The 22,587-nt window shown below is 36.6% G+C and overlaps 1 protein-coding gene across 4 annotated transcripts in view; it reads right to left on the bottom strand.

Annotated features, from left to right (window-relative positions):
- Nucleotides 1-22,587, bottom strand: part of USP32 (ubiquitin specific peptidase 32) — a 109,865-nt gene that overhangs the window by 28,079 nt on the left and 59,199 nt on the right. For 2 of the 4 annotated variants that reach the window (XM_045586404.1, XM_036450826.2), the window contains 9 exons: nucleotides 21,532-21,647; nucleotides 20,757-20,819; nucleotides 15,406-15,489; nucleotides 14,372-14,433; nucleotides 12,049-12,151; nucleotides 9,691-9,886; nucleotides 7,846-8,021; nucleotides 5,268-5,408; nucleotides 3,122-3,281 (listed from right to left, as the gene is read on the bottom strand). In XM_045586404.1, the coding sequence (XP_045442360.1) occupies nucleotides 3,122-3,281; nucleotides 5,268-5,408; nucleotides 7,846-8,021; nucleotides 9,691-9,886; nucleotides 12,049-12,151; nucleotides 14,372-14,433; nucleotides 15,406-15,489; nucleotides 20,757-20,819; nucleotides 21,532-21,647 (1,101 nt within the window). The remainder of the gene's footprint in view (nucleotides 1-3,121; nucleotides 3,282-5,267; nucleotides 5,409-7,845; nucleotides 8,022-9,690; nucleotides 9,887-12,048; nucleotides 12,152-14,371; nucleotides 14,434-15,405; nucleotides 15,490-20,756; nucleotides 20,820-21,531; nucleotides 21,648-22,587) is intronic. The other 2 variants (XM_036450828.2, XM_045586405.1) reach the window with 2 other exon arrangements.

Here is a 22,587-nt window from a genome sequence, read left to right as displayed (position 1 = left end):
GCTGTATGTTAATTTGAAAAGGCGGCCTCAATGGTTGGACAAAAATGAGGGTCCGCAGCCCACGCCAAAACCTGACTTGCATGTGGAAAAAGTGATGTTGTGTGTTTGGTGGAATTTTAAAGGAATTCTTCATTATGAACTTTTACCATCTAACCAAACCATTACAAGTGCAGTGTATAGTGCCCAATTGGAAAGGTTAGCCCAAGCTTTAAGAGAAAAAGAACCCGCGCTGATTAATCGGAAGGGCATAATTCTTCACCACGATAACGCACGACCGCATACTGCAAGAATCACTGCTGAAAAACTGCGCCAGTTGGAATGGGAAGTTCTACCTCAACCTGCATATTCTCCTGATATTGCCCCTTCCGATTACCATTTGTTTCGTTCTTTGCAAAACTTTCTTCTTGGAAAAAAATTTAATAATGAAGAATGCCTCAAAAACGCATTGACCGAATTTTTTGCATCAAAATCACAAGAATTTTACAACAGAGGGATTAAAATGCTTCCTGAGCGTTGGGCACAAGTAGTAGAAAACAACGGCAACTATATTGTTGATTAAATTTTGTTGTATTGTTTAAATAAATTCGATTTTAAAAAGTATTAGAAAACGACATTAATTATTAATAGACCTAATATTTAGACAAAAACTGAGACAAAACTACAGCTTAAAATGGTCATCTCTTATCTATGGGAGGTTATAGTTTATTGAGAAACCCAAAACTAAAATAAAAACATATGGATATAACCTATCTAGGATACAATTATACATTCCAGGTAGTTTCCCACACATTCAATGGTGACTTAGTTTTATTCTTATTATTAAATGCACTTTGAGTCTTCACCTACTAAGTAAAGTAGAAAAGTGTATAGGCATCATCTGCTTTTTATGGAGCTCCAAAAAGAATCCACTCACCTAAAACAGGCTGAAAAAATCATCTAAGAAACAACGACTTCTGTAGCATTGTCTGTCAAAAAGGCTATGTTTAAGTCATTATAACTGTGGCAAGCTTTGTTTACTTGTCACTACTAAAGAAATAAAAGAGCCTAGTAAACAGCTATAATAAACAGAGTAATGAGAAACCAGAACAAAACCCAACCATGATCAATTTTAAACCCATAGCAAAGCTAATCTTTTATTATAAGCAAGCAAAGGACAATCACTAAAAGAAAACAAAAGAGCAAATTTCTCAAATTATACGTCAGAGGATTAGTTATAAGATTACAGCAAGAAAGCATATTTTCATAAACATCAAAATGATTACTGATTGATTTCACAACTAATTAGTAAGGAATAAAATTTCAAATTAAGAATGAATTTGGAGCATAATAACTACCTAGTTCTAGGATTTAGAAGCATTTGCAAATGTAGTGTCCAAGTCAATTTCTATTGTCCTAAGCAATATAAGAAATTTATTTGAATTCTAGACAGTTTTTATAGCATAGCTCATTAAGTAGGCAGCCACTTATACAAAATGTTGTGCTTTTGAATAGCATCAACAAATCTAGTGAAATTTACAGAGCAGCAAAAATCTAGGATCAGCACAAGAGTTGCAAAGAATATTTACTAAAGCCCAATAACACATTTTGTCTCATGTTATCTTTTAAGGAGAATTGAAAAAGGTATGTGCTATGGATGCCATGAAAGCAAGGCAAATACTTTTATTCATAGAAAATTAAATCAAGAAAGTTTCCTAGAGATTCTATTTCACTGTTCCTTGATTTTGATGTTTTCCCCAAAGACAAAGTTTGGTTATGCAGAGGCCACTGCTATGCTATAATTCTTACCAAAAAAAAATATGTGTAAGAATTTCCATATGTTATTTGAATATAACCTTCAAGGAAGGCATTAAATTAATCCTACTTGATTTCAAAGGAGAGATGGTACATTAGGGTTGGTTTGAGTTCATAGGTAGTTTTTACATACTAAATTATGCTAATTTTAATAACATTGTGGAATTGTTAACACAAAGTCTAAGACGAATTCATTATTTCTGCTGAAGAACAATTTTGAATATTTGCAAAGCAAAAACATAGAGCGAGTCCTGCCTATCAATAAAACTTAACTTTGCCTGTCCAGTGTGGTCCAGTGGTTGAGCATTGACCCATGAACCAAGAGGTCACGGTTTGATTCCAGGTTAGGGCACATGCCTGGGCTGTGGGCTTATTCCCCAGCAGGGGGCATACAGGAGGCAGATGATCAATGATCTTGATGTTTCTATCCCTCTCTCCCTCTTCTTTCCTCTCTCTGAAATCAATAAATCATATTTTAAAAAAATAAAAAATAAAACTTTATAGAGAAATCAAAGGGGAGCTATTTACATATAACACATTAAAATTGGAACTTGTCATTTTGATAGGCTTCATTTGTTTTAAAAAATATATCCTTTGCTATCTGTGCCTCATATGATACAGGTTCCTAAGACTGAGCATGAAAAATGTATCATGGCCGAGACTGGTTTGGCTCAATGGATAGAGCGTCGGCTTGGGGACTGAAGGGTCCCGGGTTTGATTCCGGTCAAGGGTATGTACTTTGGTTGTGGGCATATCCCCAGAAGGGGGTGTGCAAGAGGCAGCTGATCGATGTTTCTAACTCTCTATCTCTCTCCCTTCCTCTCTGTACAAAATCAATAAAATATATTAAAAAAAAAAAAAGAAAAAAAAGAAAGAAAAATGTATCATGTTTTATATAGTAAAAAAAACAAAAAAACCCACAAAAACTAACCCAAGATACACCAGAAATATTAAAAACAAACAAACAAACATGATACTGCCAAAGAAACCACTTCTAAAAATTTGAGTGGAGTTGAAAAGAGAAGTCATTGACTGGTTGACTCTAAATTAGGTCAAACAAGTAATTTATAATGGCTTGTTCTCAAAGAAGGTATGTAAAATATATTTCTATTTATTATGGTTGTATATTTTACAAACCAGGAGAGGAAATGAGCCTTCCCAGTTTTGCTGCTAAGATTTTTCCTTCTAACCCATCTAGTCTTGCGCATGACCATAGATCTAAGCCCCACAAAAGATTTACTGGTACAGTGGCACCAGACTTTGAGCAACTTGATTTTATTTTATTTTTTTTAAGAAAATGCATGATATTCTTGCTGCATTCTTAAGTTACCTCTTGGTAAATGCTGAGGAAACATTCTCAGGCTCATCATACCCATATTCACCCAGATGTTAGACTGCTGTGTTCGAGTGGCAGGCTGCTGTCTCAGGAATAGAAGATATCGAGGAAATAATTCCAGCTCTGGGATTTCTGTCTTGCTATTCTTGATCACCTGTTGTTTTAAAATATATAAAGTGATTACTGTAAAAGAAGAAACAAAACTTGCAATTTTTTTAACTTCTGAGATTTAGTTTTTTAAAAAAATATATATATTTTATTGATTTTTTTACAGAGAGAAAGAGAGAGGTATAGAGAGTTAGAAACATTGATGTGAGAGAATCATCGACCAGCTGCCTCTTGCACACCCCTACTGGGGATGTGCCCGCAACTAAGGTACATGCCCTTGACCATAATCGAACCTGGGACCTTTCAGTCTGCAGGCCGATACTCTATCCACTGAGCCAAACCAGTTTCGGCTGATATTTAGTTTTAAAATCTAAAATCTTCAATAGGTTTGCTATTTATTTTTCAGTTAGATTACAGAAATTCATAGAATTAAATTACATGGATTTAAAAATACCCAAGTTTCTGCTCCAAAATCTATCTTCTAAGATTAGAACTCCTGTGGGTATTTCCCCCCTTTCATTTAAAGTCAGTAATATCAAAATTAAATGATTTAAATATTGTTCGGCTGGTGTCACTTACTGGTTGAGCATTGACCTATCAACCAGGTCGAAGTTCGGTAGCAAACTCAATCCTTAGAGTAGGATTGAGGCAGTTGAGCACTCATTTCTTTCATCATTGATGTTTCTATCTCTCCCTCTCCCTTCCTCTCTGAAATCAATAAAAATATATGTATTTTTAAAAACTTAATTATGCCCTCACATCATAACTCTTTTCACTTTTACATAGTTTATATATATAAATGATGGTCTTTTAAAGGGAAAATTCTTAGGACTGAGATTACAGGTCAAAAAGTATGAAAGTATCCATACCATTGATTATATAGGTCATATTGCCACTCAAAATGTAGTAATTTACAATATTCCAAGAAATGTATGAATGTACTACTCCCATAAAATCTTATTATCAACATCATTTAAAAATACCCTATTGATTGAATACATATAAAGAGTACTATACATTTACTTAAAATTTTCCTGTATTAGTAGTAAGGATAAAAAACATTTATATAACTATTTGCTATCTATGTCTACTGTGTAACTGGAAGTGATTACATATCTTATCTATGCAAAACCTTTCTGACATAAGAATGTAAGGAGTCCTGCTGAGGGCAGCGAGTAAAGGTAATGAGTCTTGCTATTTACCTGTTTAAGCACAACAAATGATGCTGGATAGTTAAATCACTAAAATTTGGTATTCTCAGAGTCCTTTAATTACTTCAGAGGATTTTACTTATGTTCTAAATCAGCGGTTGCCAACTGGTGGTCCACAGAACACTGGCGGTCTGTGAGGTCTAAAAGGTTGGTGACCGTTGGTTTAAGGAAACCTTTGGAGCAGCGGTCGCCAATTAGTGGTCTGCAGACCACTGGTGGTTCTTGAGGTCTGAAAGGTTGGCAACTGCTGCTCTAAATGACTCATCCTAGTAATGGCAACAATCAGAATTCATTTACTAGCTTTGAATCCCTATTATCCTTCAAAAAGACTAACCACAAAAATCCATCAACAGCTAGAAAATAAACCTGATCTCACTGAGTGCCTTTGTAGCTAATGGGAAAAGCAATTTCAGTATGCTCCGCTTCCCCTACTAAACTTATTAGCACTGGCTCTCAGACTTCTGCTTCAGTCTATGTCATACATTATCCTAATGTCTGCATTTATGTGGATGACTTACTTAATAGCCTAGCTAATTATGTCCTGACTATTTAGTCCAGTGATTATTCCCTCCACTCCTAAAAGCCACCCACTTCCATAGGCACATCATTGTATGGTTAATACAGCATTCAATAAATGTATGAAAAAATAAATGAATGAATGAATGAATGAGAAACCCAAAAGTTCTTCAACTGATTTTAACAGGTATCGAGTACTCTACTACCATAAGTAAAAACTAAATTGTGGATAGTGAGGTTTATAAAAGTAAAAGAAGACCCCATCTATGATTGCTCCTTATACAGGCACTATTGGCTATACTTACAGGTCTAGGAAGGGCCAGGTTTGCTCCATACCAATGATAAAGTGCTCTCCATACAGGTTCTGGGACCATTTCATAATCTCTTCCATGGATCAGCTGTGGGGTTCGTTTTAATCGACCACCTTCCAGTGTTAATGATGTAGCCTAAGAAGAAGAAATTGTATATGTTGATTTTTTTTTTACATTATATATATATATAAAATTGATTTTTCACAGAGAGGAAGAGAGAGGGATAGAGAGTTAGAAACATCGATGAGAGAGAATCATCGATCAGCTGCCTCTTGCACACCCCCTACTGGGGATGTGCCCAGACCAAGGTACATGCCCTTGACCAGAATAGAACCCGGGACCTTTTAGTCTGCAGGCCGACGCTCTATCCACTGAGCCAAACCGGTCCCAGCTAAATGTTGATTTTTAATATTACAGTCTCTTGAGTTTTAACAAAATTTAGGCACAGAAGAATAATAAATACACATGTCACTACTCAGTTTCATGTTCTAAATAAGACTTTTATTTTTAACCTTCAAAACAAACTAAGAAAGGGAACTCAAAAAGCAAATCATTTGAAAAAAATCATCAGAGCATTAGGAAATAATAAGACTTGTTTTCACAGATTTCTCTCAGACAATATAAAATATTGGGTCGGCAGCTAAGTAATTGCGGGTTTCACACATATATGGCTTCAGTTGAATTTTTAGGTTTGCAGACGTAGTACAAATGTAAAACACATTTTGTTATTTGATAGTTGGCTATTCAGCTGTTAATCAGTAAAAAAAGTTTTTTGATCTGTTTTGTAGTTTTCGTTTGGCGTTCGTTGAAAAATGGAAAATCAGCCGAGACCGGTTTGGCTCAATGGATAGAGCATCGGCTTGGGGACTGAAGGGACCCGGGTTCGATTCCGGTCAAGGGCATGTACCTTGGTTGCGGGCATATCCCCAGCAGGGGGTGTGCAAGAGGCAGCTGATCGATGACTCTCTCTCATCGATGTTTCTAACGCTCTATCTCTCTCCCTTCCTCTCTGTACAAAATCAATAAAATATATTTAAAAAAAAAAAAAAAAAAAAAAAAAAAAAGAAAAATGGAAAATCAAAAGGAACATTTTCGTCATATTTTGCTTTTTTATTTCCGCAAAGGGAAAAACGCATCGCAAGCTCATAAAAAGTTATGTGCTGTTTATAGTGACGAAACCTTAAAAGAACGGCAGTGTCAAAATTGGTTTGCCAAATTTCGTTCTGGTGATTTTTCACTCAAAGATGAAAAACGCTCTGGTCGTCCAGTTGAAGTTGATGACGCCCTAATCAAAGCAATAATCAATTCGGACTGTCACAGTACAACACGTGAGATTGCAGAGAAGCGTCATGTATCACATACATGCATTGAAAATCACTTAAAACAACTTGGCTATGTTCAAAAACTCGATACATGGGTTCCTCACGAACTGAAAGAATCACAGTTAACGCAACGCATTAGCAGCTGCGATTTGCTAAAGAAACGTAATGAAAATGATCCATTTTTAAAACGACTGATAACTGGCGATGAAAAATGGGTTGTTTACAACAATATCAAGCGGAAAAGATCGTGGAGCAGGCCAGGTGAACCAACTCAAACAACATCAAAAGCTGATATTCATCAAAAGAAGGTTTTGTTATCAGTTTGGTGGGATTACAAAGGAATTGTCTACTTTGAACTCTTACCACCCAACCGAACGATCAATTCTGATGTCTACATTGAACAACTAACGAAATTAAACAATGCAGTTGAAGAAAAGCGGCCCGAATTGACAAATCGAAAAGGTGTTGTATTCCATCATGACAATGCAAGGCCACACACATCTTTGGTCACTCGGCAAAAATTAATGGAGCTTGGTTGGAATGTTTTGCCACATCCACCATATAGTCCTGACCTTGCACCATCTGATTACTTTTTGTTTTGATCTTTACAAAACTCCTTGAATGGTAAAAATTTCAATAATGATGATGATGTCAAATCGTACCTGATTCAGTTTTTTGCTAATAAAAACCAGAAGTTTTTTGAACGTGGGATTATGATGCTGCCTGAAAGATGGCAAAAGGTCATTGATCAAAATGGGCAATACATTACAGAATAAAGTTATTTAATTCCATGAAAAAATTGTCTTTTTCTTTAAAAAATCCGCAATTACTTAGTTGCCGACCCAATATTAAATCAGGGGGAAAATTCCATAGACATGTGAAACTACATTTTTATAGTAACTGCTCTAAGTAAGAATGAGAATATTTCCAAGGATCACTACACAGCCTTTGTGCAAGTACTAAATCATAAAATATTCTCATGAAAATACACTATGCAAAAAGATTTTCATCCAAAACAAGTTAATTAAATGAGCACTAAGGAGGGTTAAGCCCGACTGACCAGCATGGCTCAGTAGAACATCGACCTATGAAACAGGAGGTCACAGCTGGATTCCCAGTGAGGGCATATGCCCAGGATGCAGGCTCAATCCTTATCGGGGGAAGTGTTTTGTTATGTGCTAGAACCTCTAGAATAAAATGTATAAGCAAGCTGAAAGAAAATGATTTTAAGTAGATGCCAAATTACTTACCTTTACTGGTTCTTGAGTGACTAATGGCTGGTTATCAATAGCCCCTGGTTTCTGAGGATTGAAATGCAACAAAATATTCCCATTGGATCCTAGGAAACACTGGTTGTTACTGTCCAAAATGTTATGTTGTCGAGCAAAGCACATATCTGCTCCTGGTGTGGCTGAATACAAAAAGCCTGTAAAGGAAATAGAGAATGGAATCTCTTTATTTTTAGTTATTACACATAAATAGGCTTGAAGATATGAATTCAATGTCCATGTTTTAGGTTAATGCTATTATTCTCTTGGCATGTCAGTACATTTCCATGTCAGTACAGATAAATGTGCTGAAACTAGGAAATACAGATAGATGTATTTCTTTCTGGATAATATCTAACATAATACTAGGTGAAATAAAAACTTTAAAAATTGTTACCACATGAACATTTGGGCAGCCTCCTAGAATATATGATAATTTCAAGAATCATATGACCTCTAATAGGAAAGGAAGAAGTATAGCAAAGTAACTGGGCTTTCCCACAGTCTCCCATAGTTCTTCTCTTCTACCTAGAAACACATCCCAAATGTTTTGGAAGATGATAGTAATAAGTCTAAACCAGGCCTAGTCAGTTTGGCTCAGTGGAGAGAATGTTGGCTTGAGCACTGAAGGGTAATAGGTTTGATTCAGTCAAAATCACATACCTTAGTTGCAGGTTCAATCCCCGAGCCCCCATCAAAATGTGTTCAGGAAGCAACTAATCAATGTTTCTCTCTCCCTGTGTCTCTCCCCCTTGCTTCTACTCTCTCTAAAAATCAACAGAAAAATATCCTCAGATGAGGATAAAAAAAAAAAAAAAAAAAAAAAAAAAAAAAAAGACGTCTAAACCAAAGGGAAGGAGCTAAAATAACAATTTTAACAGAAGAATGCTGGGGGTAAGAAACTGTCCCCTAATAAATCTATTTCAAAGGAAGGCATTAACATTACAATAGAAATATACACACAAAAAGATTAATGACAACTTAGAGTTGTGAACTTCAATGATATTTTAAGAAATTTCATCTCTTAACTACATATTAATCTGAGGTAAACATTCTAGCCATTAATCACTTTAAACCTTCTAAGTGTGGCACTGCTCAACTTCAGCATATATCAAAAGGAGAGTTAAACCCAACAGACCAGCGTGACTCAGTGGTTGAGCAATGACCTATGAAACAGGAGGTCACAGTTGAATTCCCAGTCAGGGCACATGCCCAGGTTGCAGACTCGATCCCCATTGTGGGGAGTGCATGAGGCAGCCAATCAATGATTCTCTCTCATCATTGATGTTTCTCTCTCTCTATCTCCCTTCCTCTCAGAAATCAATAAAAATACATATTTTTCTTTTTAATAAGAACATATATACATTTAAAAGGTTTAAGAAATAATTTGGTATGAAAGCCAATCAGAGAGAGCGAGGACTGCTAAGTGATCTTTGAATGTCAGATGGGGAAAGAGAAGCAGTAAATTCTAGTTTCCTTGAGAAAATGCTAGCTCTGTCCAATTTGAACATATCTGTAGAATTTGATATGAAAATGTATTTAATCCAGTAAAAGTATGCTTATAGTTACAGAGTCCTAAAGAAAGAAATTTAGATTTTTGTTTACCAAATTTAAACTTATTGACAAAATAATTTAGTAGCAATATGGGGAAATATGGCTTAATCAGTAAAAATATTTTCAAGAATCTGATAAATAACCATTTCATTCAAAACTTATTTCTGTGAATGGAAGCCTGATGCCCAATATTCTACTAAGCATTCTCTGACAAAGTGTACTCTTTTAAGAACTGACCCTAACTAAACCCTATGGGAAACAAGTCAAACTTACCACTGCCAGCAGTTTCTGATGCTTCAGATGCAGTTGAAATATTGTCTGAAAATTTCTCTTCTGTGGTATTCATATAACTGAGGCTGCCTCCTCCAATTCTATCTTCACTCTGCTCTATAGAATGTGCAGCTGTTCCAAACGAGTATTTTCCTCCATTCAGAACAGATGATGGCTCAATCACAACAGGGCTGGCATCCTAAAAATCATGAAGCCAGACATTAGGAAGTAATTTTTTTAAAAAATATGTATTTATCTATTTTAGAGGGAGAGAAAGGGAGAAAGAGAAATATCGATGTGAAAGGGAATCATCAATCAGCTGCCTCCTGCATGCCCCTATTGGGTAGCAAGCCTGCAACCTGGCCATGTGCCCTGCCCAGGGATCAAACTGGCACCTTTGGGTGCATGAGACAGGCAACCAAGTCACACTAGCCAGAGCATACCATATGTTTTTTAACAAGGCACAGTGAATGATGCATTCTGTAGACTTGGAGAATACTGTAGTGCTTTTCTTCACTGGTTTTCCAATGTACTAAACTACAGTGGTCTGCTTCTCAGTCTCTGGCTTTTTTATTTTCTTTTTCTATTCTAGGAATCTGCTCTCAGTATCTGGCACTGCCTAAAACTGACACCATTACCCACCATTTTGTTCTTTCCCCTTCTCTGCCCTATTATTCTTATCATTGCTTCCATTCTTCTTGGCTTCCAGTGCAATTATCAACATTTTCAGGTAATTAATGTTATCACCACTTTCCTTCTATATGTTGAATAGCCAATAATGGTCATATATTGTAGTTATTGGCTACTTAACTATGTTATTTCCAGTTGCTCTAGGAAGTCCTCCCCATCCCCCCAAACATCAAAGGATCTTTTTGTTTTTACTTACTTATTGGTCTGTAACTATCAGAAATAGTTGTATGAATGGTTTATGATAGATCAAACTTCAAGATAAACTTTCTTCTCTGTTAGTGTTGATGCTACTTCTTTATATGCTTTACACATACGTACAGGGTAGGGCAAAGTAGGTCTATAGTCTATAGTGTGAGTACACAAAGCACAGTTTATTATTTATTAATTACTGTATTATTTTCCACATGAACTGTAAACCTACTTTTGCCCCACCCTGTATACTACAAGTATGATTTTTTTTAAAGTTAATCCTCATTGAAGATATTTTTTTGAGAAAGTGGAGGGAGGGAGGGAAGGAGGAAAGGAAAGAAGGAGAGAGAGAGAGGGAGAGAGAGAGAGATCAAGATCAGCTGCCTTTCACACTGCCCCAACAGGGATCAAACCTACAACCTACATATGTGCCTTGACCAGAAACATACATGGAACTATGTCCCAACCAACTAAGCCAGAGCTATACTTCTGTTTTATAAGAGATGTGCTGCTAAGAGCAAGACCTCTATCATATTCCTACAAGAGCAAAAAGTAATACCTACAGCATAAAGCTAGGTTCTTCTTTGAGTCTGTAGCCAGTAAGACATTAATAACCATTTATTCTAAGGTCAAAGTATGAACATAAAGACAAAAATAATTTCAAAATAGATTGGGACATGTTACTCAATATTCTCATTTTCTATCTACAATCACTATCATTATCTATCTACAATATAAGATCTTTGAAGTCATATGACTACTTTCACTCCTTCAGTGACACTTAAAGTCTATCTTTTCCAATTAAGATATTTTATGTGTGAAAAAAAACTACTAACCTCTGCAAAAGGAAAAAAGAACCAGGTGGAATAAAGAAAATAATGTAAACAATCTACCAGTATTTTCTGATAAACAATGACAGAAAAGAACATATAGGAAAAATATGAATAAAATTATTAACTTTTTGCTTAGTAATCATTTGGCAACTGACAATGAGTCAACAAAACATATAAAATGACTCTCCAAAATGGGGAATTTGATTACTAGAATTAATGTTTTCAGTTTTTTATTTTGAAAAAAATCCCTTGTATGTTTTAAATAAGAGTAGAATATTCACTAATACTTTCTTCTTTAACTCTTTATTTGGAACAATGTCAGGTGGTTACCTCTAGTCTCAGCCCCAGGTTCCTCACAGGTAAGATAGATACAATACCACCTTCCTCACAGATATTGTGAGGACTAAATAAGATATGTAAGATGTATATACACACACCTGCATGCCCAATATTACCTTCCTCATAGAGTTGTTGCAGGGAGCTAATCTATAAGCACAGAGCATGGTACATAGCAAGTATTTTATAGGAAATAATTTCTATACCCTTCAAATCTTTAAGTTGAGCATTTTATTATTAGCCAGTAGTCATCCAAAGTCTGTAGAATTAAAAGTTCTATGAAAAAAGGTAGATAAACAGAAATCTTACTCACATATTTGACATAGTCCTTCCACTGCTGCCACCACTGCATGGAGATGATATACCAATTGTGTCCTGGTTGTAGACCATACCTGCTCTCCCGTTCTAACCATCCTCTGTACATACAAAAGAAACTTCGTACATCAAATGGGATGTGAAACAGATGACCACACACCCACAAATAATCATTAGCAATTTTTACAAAGGAAAAACATGAAACAAATAGATATACTTGGGAAATTGCTATAATTTCGATTAGTGAAATTCTGATAAGCCAACTTCAGGGAGTCAATACCACTATCAAGTATCACTCATACTGACGATGTTTTTATTTTTAAATTTTTTATTTTTATTGATTTCAGAGAGGAAGGGAGAGGGAAAGAAAGATAGAAACATCAATGATGAGAGAGGATCATTGATCAGCTGCCTCATTCATGCCTCCTACTGCAGATCGAGGCTGCAACCCAGGCATGTATGTGTCCACCGAATCGAACCTGGGACCCTTCAGTCTGCAAGCCGACACTATCCATTGAGCCAAACAGGCTAGGGCCTGATAATATTTTAAAAACAGCTTCTTTGACCACTTGGGGGCAGCCATATTATGTGTTGGAGTGATGGTAAATCTGCATATTACTCTTTTATTAGATAGGAGAACCAAGGTATGGAAACAACCTAAGTGTCCAACAAAAAAAGTAATGGATAAATAAAACCTCCCTTCTTCCCTCCCTCCTTCCTTCCTTCCCTCCCCCACCCCCACTCTCTCTCATATAGGAATATTATTCAGCCTTAATCAAGAAGGAAATCCTGTTATTTACAAGAACATGGATGAAGCTAGAAGGTGTTAGTTAAGTGAAATAAGCTAGACAGAAAAGGATAAATATTGCACAGTATTATCCTATGTGTGGAATCTTTAAAAAAAAAAAAAAAGTCAAATGAGAAACAGAGTAGAGAAATGGTTGCTGGGTCTGGGGAAGTAGAAAGAGGTTGCTAAGAGGTTGCTAAAAGGGTACAAACTTTCATTTTAAGATGAATAAGGTCTATGGATCAAAAGTATAGCATAGTGACTATAGTAGATAACACCTGAATAACTGAAATTTGCTAAGAGAGTATAACTTAAATGCCCCCCCCCCCACCAAAAAGGGTAAAGATGGTAATGAAAGTGTTAATTAACTCAATGGGGAGAATCCTTTTATAAGGTGTACATTTATGAAATCATCACATTGTACATTTTGAATATCTTATAATTTTAGTTGTTAATTATACCTCAATAAATAAAAATGCCAACAGCAATTATCTAAATACAGAGATGATAGGCATTTTTGCTTCTTTTTGTTTAGGTCTACTTTGTAATCTTTTTACAATAAATGTGAACTATTTTGTAGTAAGAAAAAATTGCTACTTGTTATATATTTTTAGAAATATTTTTAACCCTAGCCAGTTTGGCTTAGTGGATAGAGCATCAGCCTGTGCACTGAAGGGTCCCAGGTTTGACTCTGCCAAGGGAACAAGCCTGGGCGGCAGGCTTGATCCCCAGTAGGGGGCGTGTAGGAGGCAGCCAATCAATGATTCTCTCTCATCATTAATGTTTCTATAATACCTCTCTTTCCCTCTCCTTTCCGCTTTGAAATCAATTAAAAAAAACAACATTTCTTTATTGAGTTCAGAGAGGAAGGAAGAAGGAGAGAGAGAGAAACATCAGTGATGAGAATTATTGATTGGCTGCCTCCTGCACACCCTGCACTAGGGAATCAGCCTACAACCAGGAATTGAACTATGACCTCCTGATTTATAGGTTGATACTCAACTACTGAGCCATGCTGGCCAGGTACTACCTGTTGTTATCTTATAAAATGTCTTATTTCAAAAAATTAAACTTAGCCAAAGCCGGTTTGGCTCAGTGGTAGAGCGTCGGTTTGCGGACTGAAGGGTCCCGGGTTCGATTCCGGTCAAGGGCATGTACATTGGTTGCGGGCACATCCCCGGTAGAGGGTGTGCAGGAGGCAGCTGGTTGATGTTCCTCTCTCATCAACATTTCTAGCTCTCTATTTCTCTCCCTTTCTCTCTGTAAAAAATCAATAAAATATATTTTTAAAAAAATTAAACTTAGAACTAGTGCAATTTTAATGTGAAACAGAATTTGATTTCAAATTAATCCAATACCTTGGTTAGAAAATTACTTAAAAATATCCCGATACATAATTGTTTTGGAGAAAGAGGGTGTTACTATAACTATTACATTAAAGTGGGACATAATATTACTTAGTAATAATATATTTCAGGTGTTAGCAATTTCAACTATATAATGAAAAATACATAGACTGAAACTATAAACTTACCTTATAATTTGTCCTTCCTCTTCTGGAGTAGCTGGTCTTAATCCCAGAACTATGTGACATACCTAAAGGAAAAGTGGTAAATTAAACTTCATTGACTGGTGTTAATGACTAGATTGTATTTTTCACAGTCTCTGCAGAGCTTTCAATTAATGAACTATTAATGAGTCACTTGAGCAAATTTGAACTTTAAATTTCAGCTAATCTTTTTTTTATTTATTTATTTTTAGAGAAAAGAAGATAAATGGAAAGAGAGAAACATCAATATGAGAGTGAAACAGTGATTGGCTGCCTCCTACTCAACCCCCTACAGGAAATCAAGCCCACAACCCAAGCATTTGCCCTGAGACCGGGAATTGAAATGGCAACCTTTCTGTGCACACAATGATGCCTAACCAACTAAGCAACACTGGCCAGGGAACCATAAAGTATATAAATTGGGGCAAGAGAGCTACTTTAGGAAAACAGTTAAAATCTAGCAAGTTCTATGACTTTTTATTCCTGGTTGCTTTTCTTCTCTCTTTGTCCCTCAATCTTTCTTGGACTTTATAAAGAATAAAAATATAAATAAATAAAATTAAGAGATACCTTGAAACTAAAATAATTTTCTAACTAAAGAGACTGTATACTTTGAAAAAATTATAGTTGCCTACTAATGACCCATCTCTGTTCACACTATCTCACTTGTTAGGAAGGGCCTTTAAAAAAGATTAACAGTAAAGAAAAAGCAAATTATGATAGCTTTTATGGTTCTCTGTAAGTCTACATGCTTCTCTCACATGAGTTATGTTAAGATAAATAAACAATATCACCTATATTCTGCTTTCCTATCTCCCACCATCATGATTTTGAGAAGGTTCAACAGGCACTCATGTTCTATCTTACCATATTTCAGGCATGGATAGGATAATGTAGTTCTATTTAATTAGTATCATAGATGGTTTTGCAGTCCAGTTGCATTAACTACTAAATAATGGAAAATATATAGAATTACTGCTACTACTAACCTCTGAACCTGTCATTTACATTAAACGTACCTGGAAAAGGAGATTCAAAAATTCATTGGCAAGTACATTTTTCACACTCCAGATCTGATAGTCCTCTAGAGTAAGATGGCCCATCTGAAAGAGAAACAATATTAAAAAGATCTCATGCTAAGAATGTCATTTTTATAGCAATTGAATAAAATCTGGTTTATTAAACTTATATTGGTCATTTATCTGAAAACAAACCAATAATTTAAAGTAGATTCTAGCCTGGCCCTGTGGCTCAATGGCTGAGCATTGACCCATGAACCAGAAGGTTATGGATCAATTCCCAGTCAAATCTGCCCAGGTTGCAGGTTTGATCCCCCGTAGGGGACATGTAGGAGGCAGCTAATCAATGATTCTCTCTCATCATTGATGTTTCTATGACTCTTTCCTTCCTCCTTCCTTTATCTGAGCTAAATTTTAAAAAATATTTAAAATAAAGTATACTCTATGTGTTCATATGACAAGTAGTCCAGCTAGCTAGAATAAGTTTAAAAGTAATAAAAATCAGTTGAAACAGTAAATGGTAATGAGGACACATCAACAATTTTGTTTCAACAAAGATTTAGAAAATAACAGAATCTTCTGTTTCAAGAGTTACCTATGGAAAACTACAAAAAGCTCTGGTAGGGAAAATTGAGTAATTTTTTTTATTTTTTTATGCAAAACCTAAGATTCCACTGTAGCACAGAGACCAATATATTAACAGGTCATGAAAAAGTGGTGTGGGGCATGCAGGATGTGATATATAAACTGGAGGATTGGGTAATTTCCTTTATAAAACGACTGTACATTGTGGCTAAGGAACACACTTAAATTAATACTATGAAACTGAACTGAAATGTGGCACAAAAATAACTTCAAGGCATGCCTTCAAGCATCTCCCTTAGGACTTGCAATCTCTAGGCTTCAATGTGGGGAGGATTACAATTCTTGGGAAGAATAAAAAGTTCACACTTGAAATTTCAGAGAATTTTAAGATCAAAACATAGTGGTTTCATTTCTCTTTGCCTTCAAAGAGAAATCTAATGCTTTATTCAAATCCACATTAAGCTACTAGTTCAAATCCCAACCCAACCTTGTGACCTCCAGCATTGATGTTCTTCATTGACTAAAACTGACTGGGTCAATTAAATCCTTATCAAAAAGTCTGAGTATAGCCGAAACCGGTTTGGCTCTGTGGTAGAGTGTCGGTCTGCAGACTTAAAGGTCCCAGGTTCGATTCAGGTCAAGGGCATGTACATTGGTTGCGGGCACATCCCCGGTAGGGGTGTGCAAGAGGGAGTTGGTCGATGTTTCTCTCTCATTGACGCTCTCATTGAGGTTTCTAGCTGTCTATCTCTCTCTCCCTTCCTCTCTGTAAAAAAATCAATAAAAAATATATTTAAAAAAAAAAAAAGTCTGAGTATAAATAACCCAGTCATTTCATTCTAACAACATTCTAAGACCTTCTTAGAAACATCTAGCATTATTATCAGACTTCTTAAAGATTTAATATCTACTTTACATTTCTCCAAAATGCAGTTTAACATTACATTTTTATAAGTTGGGTAAAGCAACATTTTTGTGTTGCCAAAGAGCACCAAAAATTACATATACCATCGAAACCGGTTTGGCTCAGTGGATAGAGCGTCGGCCTGCGGACTGAGAGGTCCCAGGTTCGATTCTGGTCAGGGGCATGTACATTGGTTGCAGGCACATCCCCGGCGTGGGGTGTGCAGGAGGCACCTGGTCGATGTTTCTCTCTCATCGATGTTTCTAGCTCTCTATCCCTCTCCCTTCTTCTCTGTAAAAAATCAATAAAATATATTTTTAAAATTATTTTAAAAATTACATATACCATGTGGAAGACGACATATATTTTTTCTTGTCTGGCAAAAATATAACCAATGGTGGTGGGAGGTAAAGAAAGGCGGTGGGAAACAGGCAGAAGGGAGCTATGGGGGGAAAAGGGAGAAATAATGGTAATAATCTGAGCAATAAAGATTTATTAAATTAAAAAATAAAATAAAATGCTAACCATTTCATTATCATGGTTACATGGAGTTGAAACAGCTAAATTATCTTTTTAATGTTCATAGCATAGCCAGAAGTAGCAAATCCATCTTATATAAAAGTAGACAGCAATGAGCACCAGTTAATAAGACTGATTATTCCTTCTGGAATTGTGATTGAAGAAAGAAAAAACACTGATGTTACTTTTTTAATATAAGTTTCTATAACAATCTGCTACTTGTTACGTCAGTGTTTGAGTAGAAAGGCTTAAATTAACTCAAATATGCCTCACAATATGTTGCTTAATTTCAATTTCACAGGGACACACGGACACACACACACACACACACCAGAACAAATCAAAATAAAAGAGTAAACCTATTATAACAGTGTTAGTAATAAATATCAAGCTAAAAAATTAAAGGATTTATTCTTTATAAAGTACATGGTTATTCTAGCTAGTAATCAAGAACTTGAGAGGGCCTTACCAGTGCTATTTAAAAAAAATTTAAAAAACTCTTTTAGGAATACATGGACCAACCATATTAATATTTAAAAATCATTATTCTGAGGAGTAACCAAGATGGTGGCATAGGATAGACACCTGAATGCAGCCTACCACAACATTTTGAATTTAGAAATGGAAAACAGGAAAGACATTCCCCTGAAATGCTGGACGGCTGGCTGAGAAGAGGCTCTACAATCTGGGAAGGAGAGAGAACCTCAGGAACTGTAAAGGTGTGGTGAACTGTGCGTGCGAAAAGGCGGCCACTCAACTTTGCTGCTGGCTTGCTTGCCGAGCTCGGAGAGGGCGGGCCGGTTTCACTGCTGGCTTACTCCTTGCTTGTGTAGAGGGCAGACAGCTAATGCACGGCTAGCTCTCTTGTTCGAGAGGAAAACAGAACCACCCTATTGCTCTGATAGATGGCCCCAGACAGGGAGAGGCCAGACTATCAGGCAGTGGGCAGAGATCTCTTGGAGGTGTGTGAAGCCAGCGGCCCCATTACTACGTGACTCAGAAACCAGACCCTCGTAGGGAGGGGCTGAATAAAGCTTGTCTGCACGACCCGAGACTCCGCCCCATCCAAGCAGAGCACAGAAGCCCTTCCAGTGGCTAGCTTTCTCATTTGCCGCGAATAGGATTCTCCGAGGGAGGGACAGACAGGAATCCAAAGCTTGTCTGCGCCTAAACCAAAGAGGTGTGCCCACCTACAACGAATCTTGCGGGATTCACCAAAGCTTGGCTGTGCCACCCCGAGACTCCGCCCCATCCAAGCAGAATACAGAAACCCTCCTAGCTGAGACACCTCTGATCTTCATAGCCAATTGGCTTGGAGATCAACGCTTCCCAGTGATACCAACAACAAGCAAGGCTTAACAACAATACTGCACACACAGCCCACAAAGGGCTATACTAAGACTGTCCACCTCAGGTAACTGAGAGGCTGACCCACTGAACCATGTAGGACACCTTAGCACACAAAGCCACCCTACCAACTCAGGGAAGCTGTGAAAATGCCGAGACAAGGAAATAGATCACAAACAAAAGAAATGAAGGAAAAGAAGCGACTGGATATAGAGTTCAAAACCACGCTTATAAGGTTTTTCAAGAATTTCCTAGAAAAGGCCGATAAAATAAACAAGACCTATGAGGATATGAAAAAAGGATCAACTAGAAATAAAGAATACATTGTCTGAAATAAAACATATTATACGAGTCCTAAAAACAGAATGGAAAATCGCAAGAATCAAGTCAAACATATGGAACACAAAGAGCCAGAAGACACTCCTCCACAGAAGCAAGAAGACAAGAGAATTTAGAAAGTTGAAGATAGTGTAAGAAACCTCTGGGACAATTTCAAACGAACCAACATCAGAATTATGGGGGTCTCAGAAGATGAGAGAGGGCAAGATACTGAAAACATATTGAAAGAAATAGTGACAGAAAACTTCCCCCACCTGGGGAAAGAAATAGACTTACAAGTCCAGGAAGCGCACAGAACTCCAAACAAAAGGAACCCAAAGAGGACCACACCAAGACACATCATAATTAAAATGCCAAGAGCAAAAGACAAAGAGATAATATTAAAAGCAGCAAGAGCAAAGCAGGTAGTTACCTATAAAGGAACACCCATATGATTGTCAGCTGATTTCTCAACAGAAACCATGCAGGCCAGACGGGAATGGCAAGAAATATTCAAGGTGATGAATAGCATGAACCTACAGCCAAAAATAATCTATCCAGCAAAGCTATCACTCAGAATTGAAGGCCAGAATAAAGAGCTTCACAAATTAAAAAAAAAGCTAAAGGAGTTCATCACCGCCAAACCAGAATTATATGAATTGCTGAAAGGGGTTCTTTAGGAAGAGGAAGAAGATATACATGAAAATTATGATCAACAAATACGTAACTATCAACAAGTGAAACTAAAAGCCAAGGGAATTAAAAAACCTGATGAACAATATTAACTGGTGAATATAATAGAATCAGAGATATGGAAGGGGAATAGACTGACGATTCTAGGGGGAAAAGGGGGTGGGGGGTGCGGGGAGAGCCCGAACAAAAACTGTACACCTATGGATGAGGACAATTGGGGGTGGGGAAAGGGCAGAGGGTGGGATGAGAACCTGGTGGAGAGGAGCAATGGAGGGGGAAAAAATGAGGAACATTTGTAATAATATGAACAATAAAGATTTATTTTTTTTTAAATGTATACACACACTGGGAATAATTATAAAGTCAATGTTAAAATTTTTTTTAAAAAAATCATTATTCTAATGCCTATCATAATTTGTCAGTTTTGCCCTTGTTTCTGACTTCATATAAATGGGATTATACAGGATATTCTTTTTGTGGGGCTTCTTTTGCTCAATATAAGGTTAGCCTTACCATAATTCATTAAAATGGAAGAAATAAAAATTATGAACTATTTTTTTTTTTTTTTTTACAGAGAGGAAGGGAGAGATAGAGAGCTAGAAATATCGATGGAGAGAGAAACATCGACCATCTGCCTACTGGGAATGTGCCCGCAACCAATGTACATGCCCTTGACCGGAATCGAACCTGGGACCTTTCAGTCCACAGATCGACGCTCTACCACTGAGCCAAACCGGTTTCGGCAAAAATTATAAACTATTTTGACAAGGGTCTACTTAATTTTTATAAAATGCTTAAGTAATAAATGTTTTTATGCATAAAATACATGGAATGGACAGTCAACCTGGAGTTACAGTTTCCACAGATCCAAATAAGCAGTTGGTAGGGATGATACAGAATAGATTAAAATATTATATACTATATATCCCTATTTTTGGTATATGATATTTTTAGAAAAAAATAAGTTAGTCCTGGCTAAACTCACCTTTGTGGTGTCATGTGCACTCAATATGCCTTCTACAATATCAGATAGATCCATATGTAATTCCTTTAAAAAAAGAAATTCAAAGAAGTAATTAGAAAAGAGTTGATACCATTTTTATTATCCAGTGGCCAAAATCTACACTAATAAAAGAGAAAGATGCAAATTGACTGTACCTTTACGATGCCCACCAGCCAATTAGGAGTATGCAAATTAACCCAACAAAGATGGTGGGTTAATTTACATATGCAGGCGCCCAGTGGCCAGGGGTGGTGCAGAACACTTGCGTCATTGTCATGGTGACGGCACAGGCATTCCACACTGCCCCAGCAACTCTGGGCCTCTGGGCAGCATAGGAAGGCAGAAAAGTGGCTCTGGGCCAGAGCAAAGGCAGAAAGGTGGCTCCAGGCCAGAGGGAAAGCAGTGCCAGCTGCCATGGGAAGGAAGGCCCATTCTTGCAGGAATCTTCGTGCATCAGGCCGCTAGTATACTATTATATATTTTGACTATTTTTTATTATCATAAATAGAATTTTACATTTGCTCTAAAAAATTATTATAATTATCATGTAGTTTCATTCTTACTTTAAACAGTTTATTAAATTTTCTAAGACAAATTCTGTACCCAATGTTTCATGTTCAGAAATGAATATTTTGAGTAGCATAACTCAGCAACCAACAGTAATAATAAATCCTTTTCATTCTCTGACTTTTAAAAAAATTCTCCACTCCATTTTCTGGAAGTTACATACAATAAGATGTTTAAAATCAGAACTTACTGGAATATCATCAGTGCGGTTGTCCTTCCAGACCTCTAAAAGTGCAACCACCATGTCTCGCAGTTCAACCCTCGAGAGAACTCCGTCACGGTCAACATCAAACACCTTGAAGCAAACTAAAAAAAAAAAAAAAAGAAACTCTTATGAAGGGGAATTAGTTTATGTTTACAAGTAAAATACATTTCATTAGAAGGTGCTCTAGTAAAATTACAGAGTTTCTCAAGCAAGTATATTCTGGATTAAGTTCTCATCTGGAGCAGACATAGAAATATGTAATTGAAGTCCCCTGAACATGTAGGATTAACTGCACACTTCATTAATCTGTCTCTCTCAAATTTGAAAACAAAATAGGGGGCCACTAAATATTACCATACCTCACAGGTTTTAAGGAGATCATTTAAGCCCTTAATTTCTTATATTTAAAACTGATCACTTGCCGAAACCAGTTTGGCTCATTGGTAGAGCGTCAGCCTGTGGACTGAAGGGTCCCAGGTTCCATTCAGGTCAAGGGCATATACCTTGGCTGTGGGCACATCCCCAGTGGAAGGTGTGCAGGAGGCAGCTGATCAATGTTTCTCTCTCATTGATGTTTCTGGCTCTCTATCCCTCTCCCTTCCTCTGTAAAAAATCAATAAAATGTATTAAAAAAAACACAAAAAACAAAAGCTGATCACTGAAGAGTTGATTCTGCTAATGATGAAAATATTCAATCTATATTATATTAAGAATCATTGGCAACAAGCTGGTATTAAGATAGTCTACCTCCATTTTGCCTATCCAATAAAACTAATACACACATAAGGTTTTGTCAAAGAACAATTTCAACTTTAAAAATATATATATATATATATATTTTTTTTTTTTTTTTTTTTTTTTTTTCTAGAGAGCTAGAAACATTGATGAGAAACATCGAATAGCTGCCTCCTGCAAACCTCCCACTGGGGATGTGCCCACAATCAAGGTACATGCCCTTGACCGGAATCAAACCTGGGACCTTTCAGTCCGCAGTCCGACGCTCTATCTACTGAGCCAAACCAGTTAGGGCCAATTTCAACT

This window comes from Pipistrellus kuhlii, unplaced genomic scaffold (assembly GCF_014108245.1).
Source record: "Pipistrellus kuhlii isolate mPipKuh1 unplaced genomic scaffold, mPipKuh1.p scaffold_m20_p_22, whole genome shotgun sequence".
Classification (NCBI taxonomy): Eukaryota; Metazoa; Chordata; class Mammalia; order Chiroptera; family Vespertilionidae; genus Pipistrellus; species Pipistrellus kuhlii.
The sequence above is the reverse complement of the archived record's forward strand: the minus strand, read 5'-3'. Positions and strand labels throughout refer to the sequence as shown.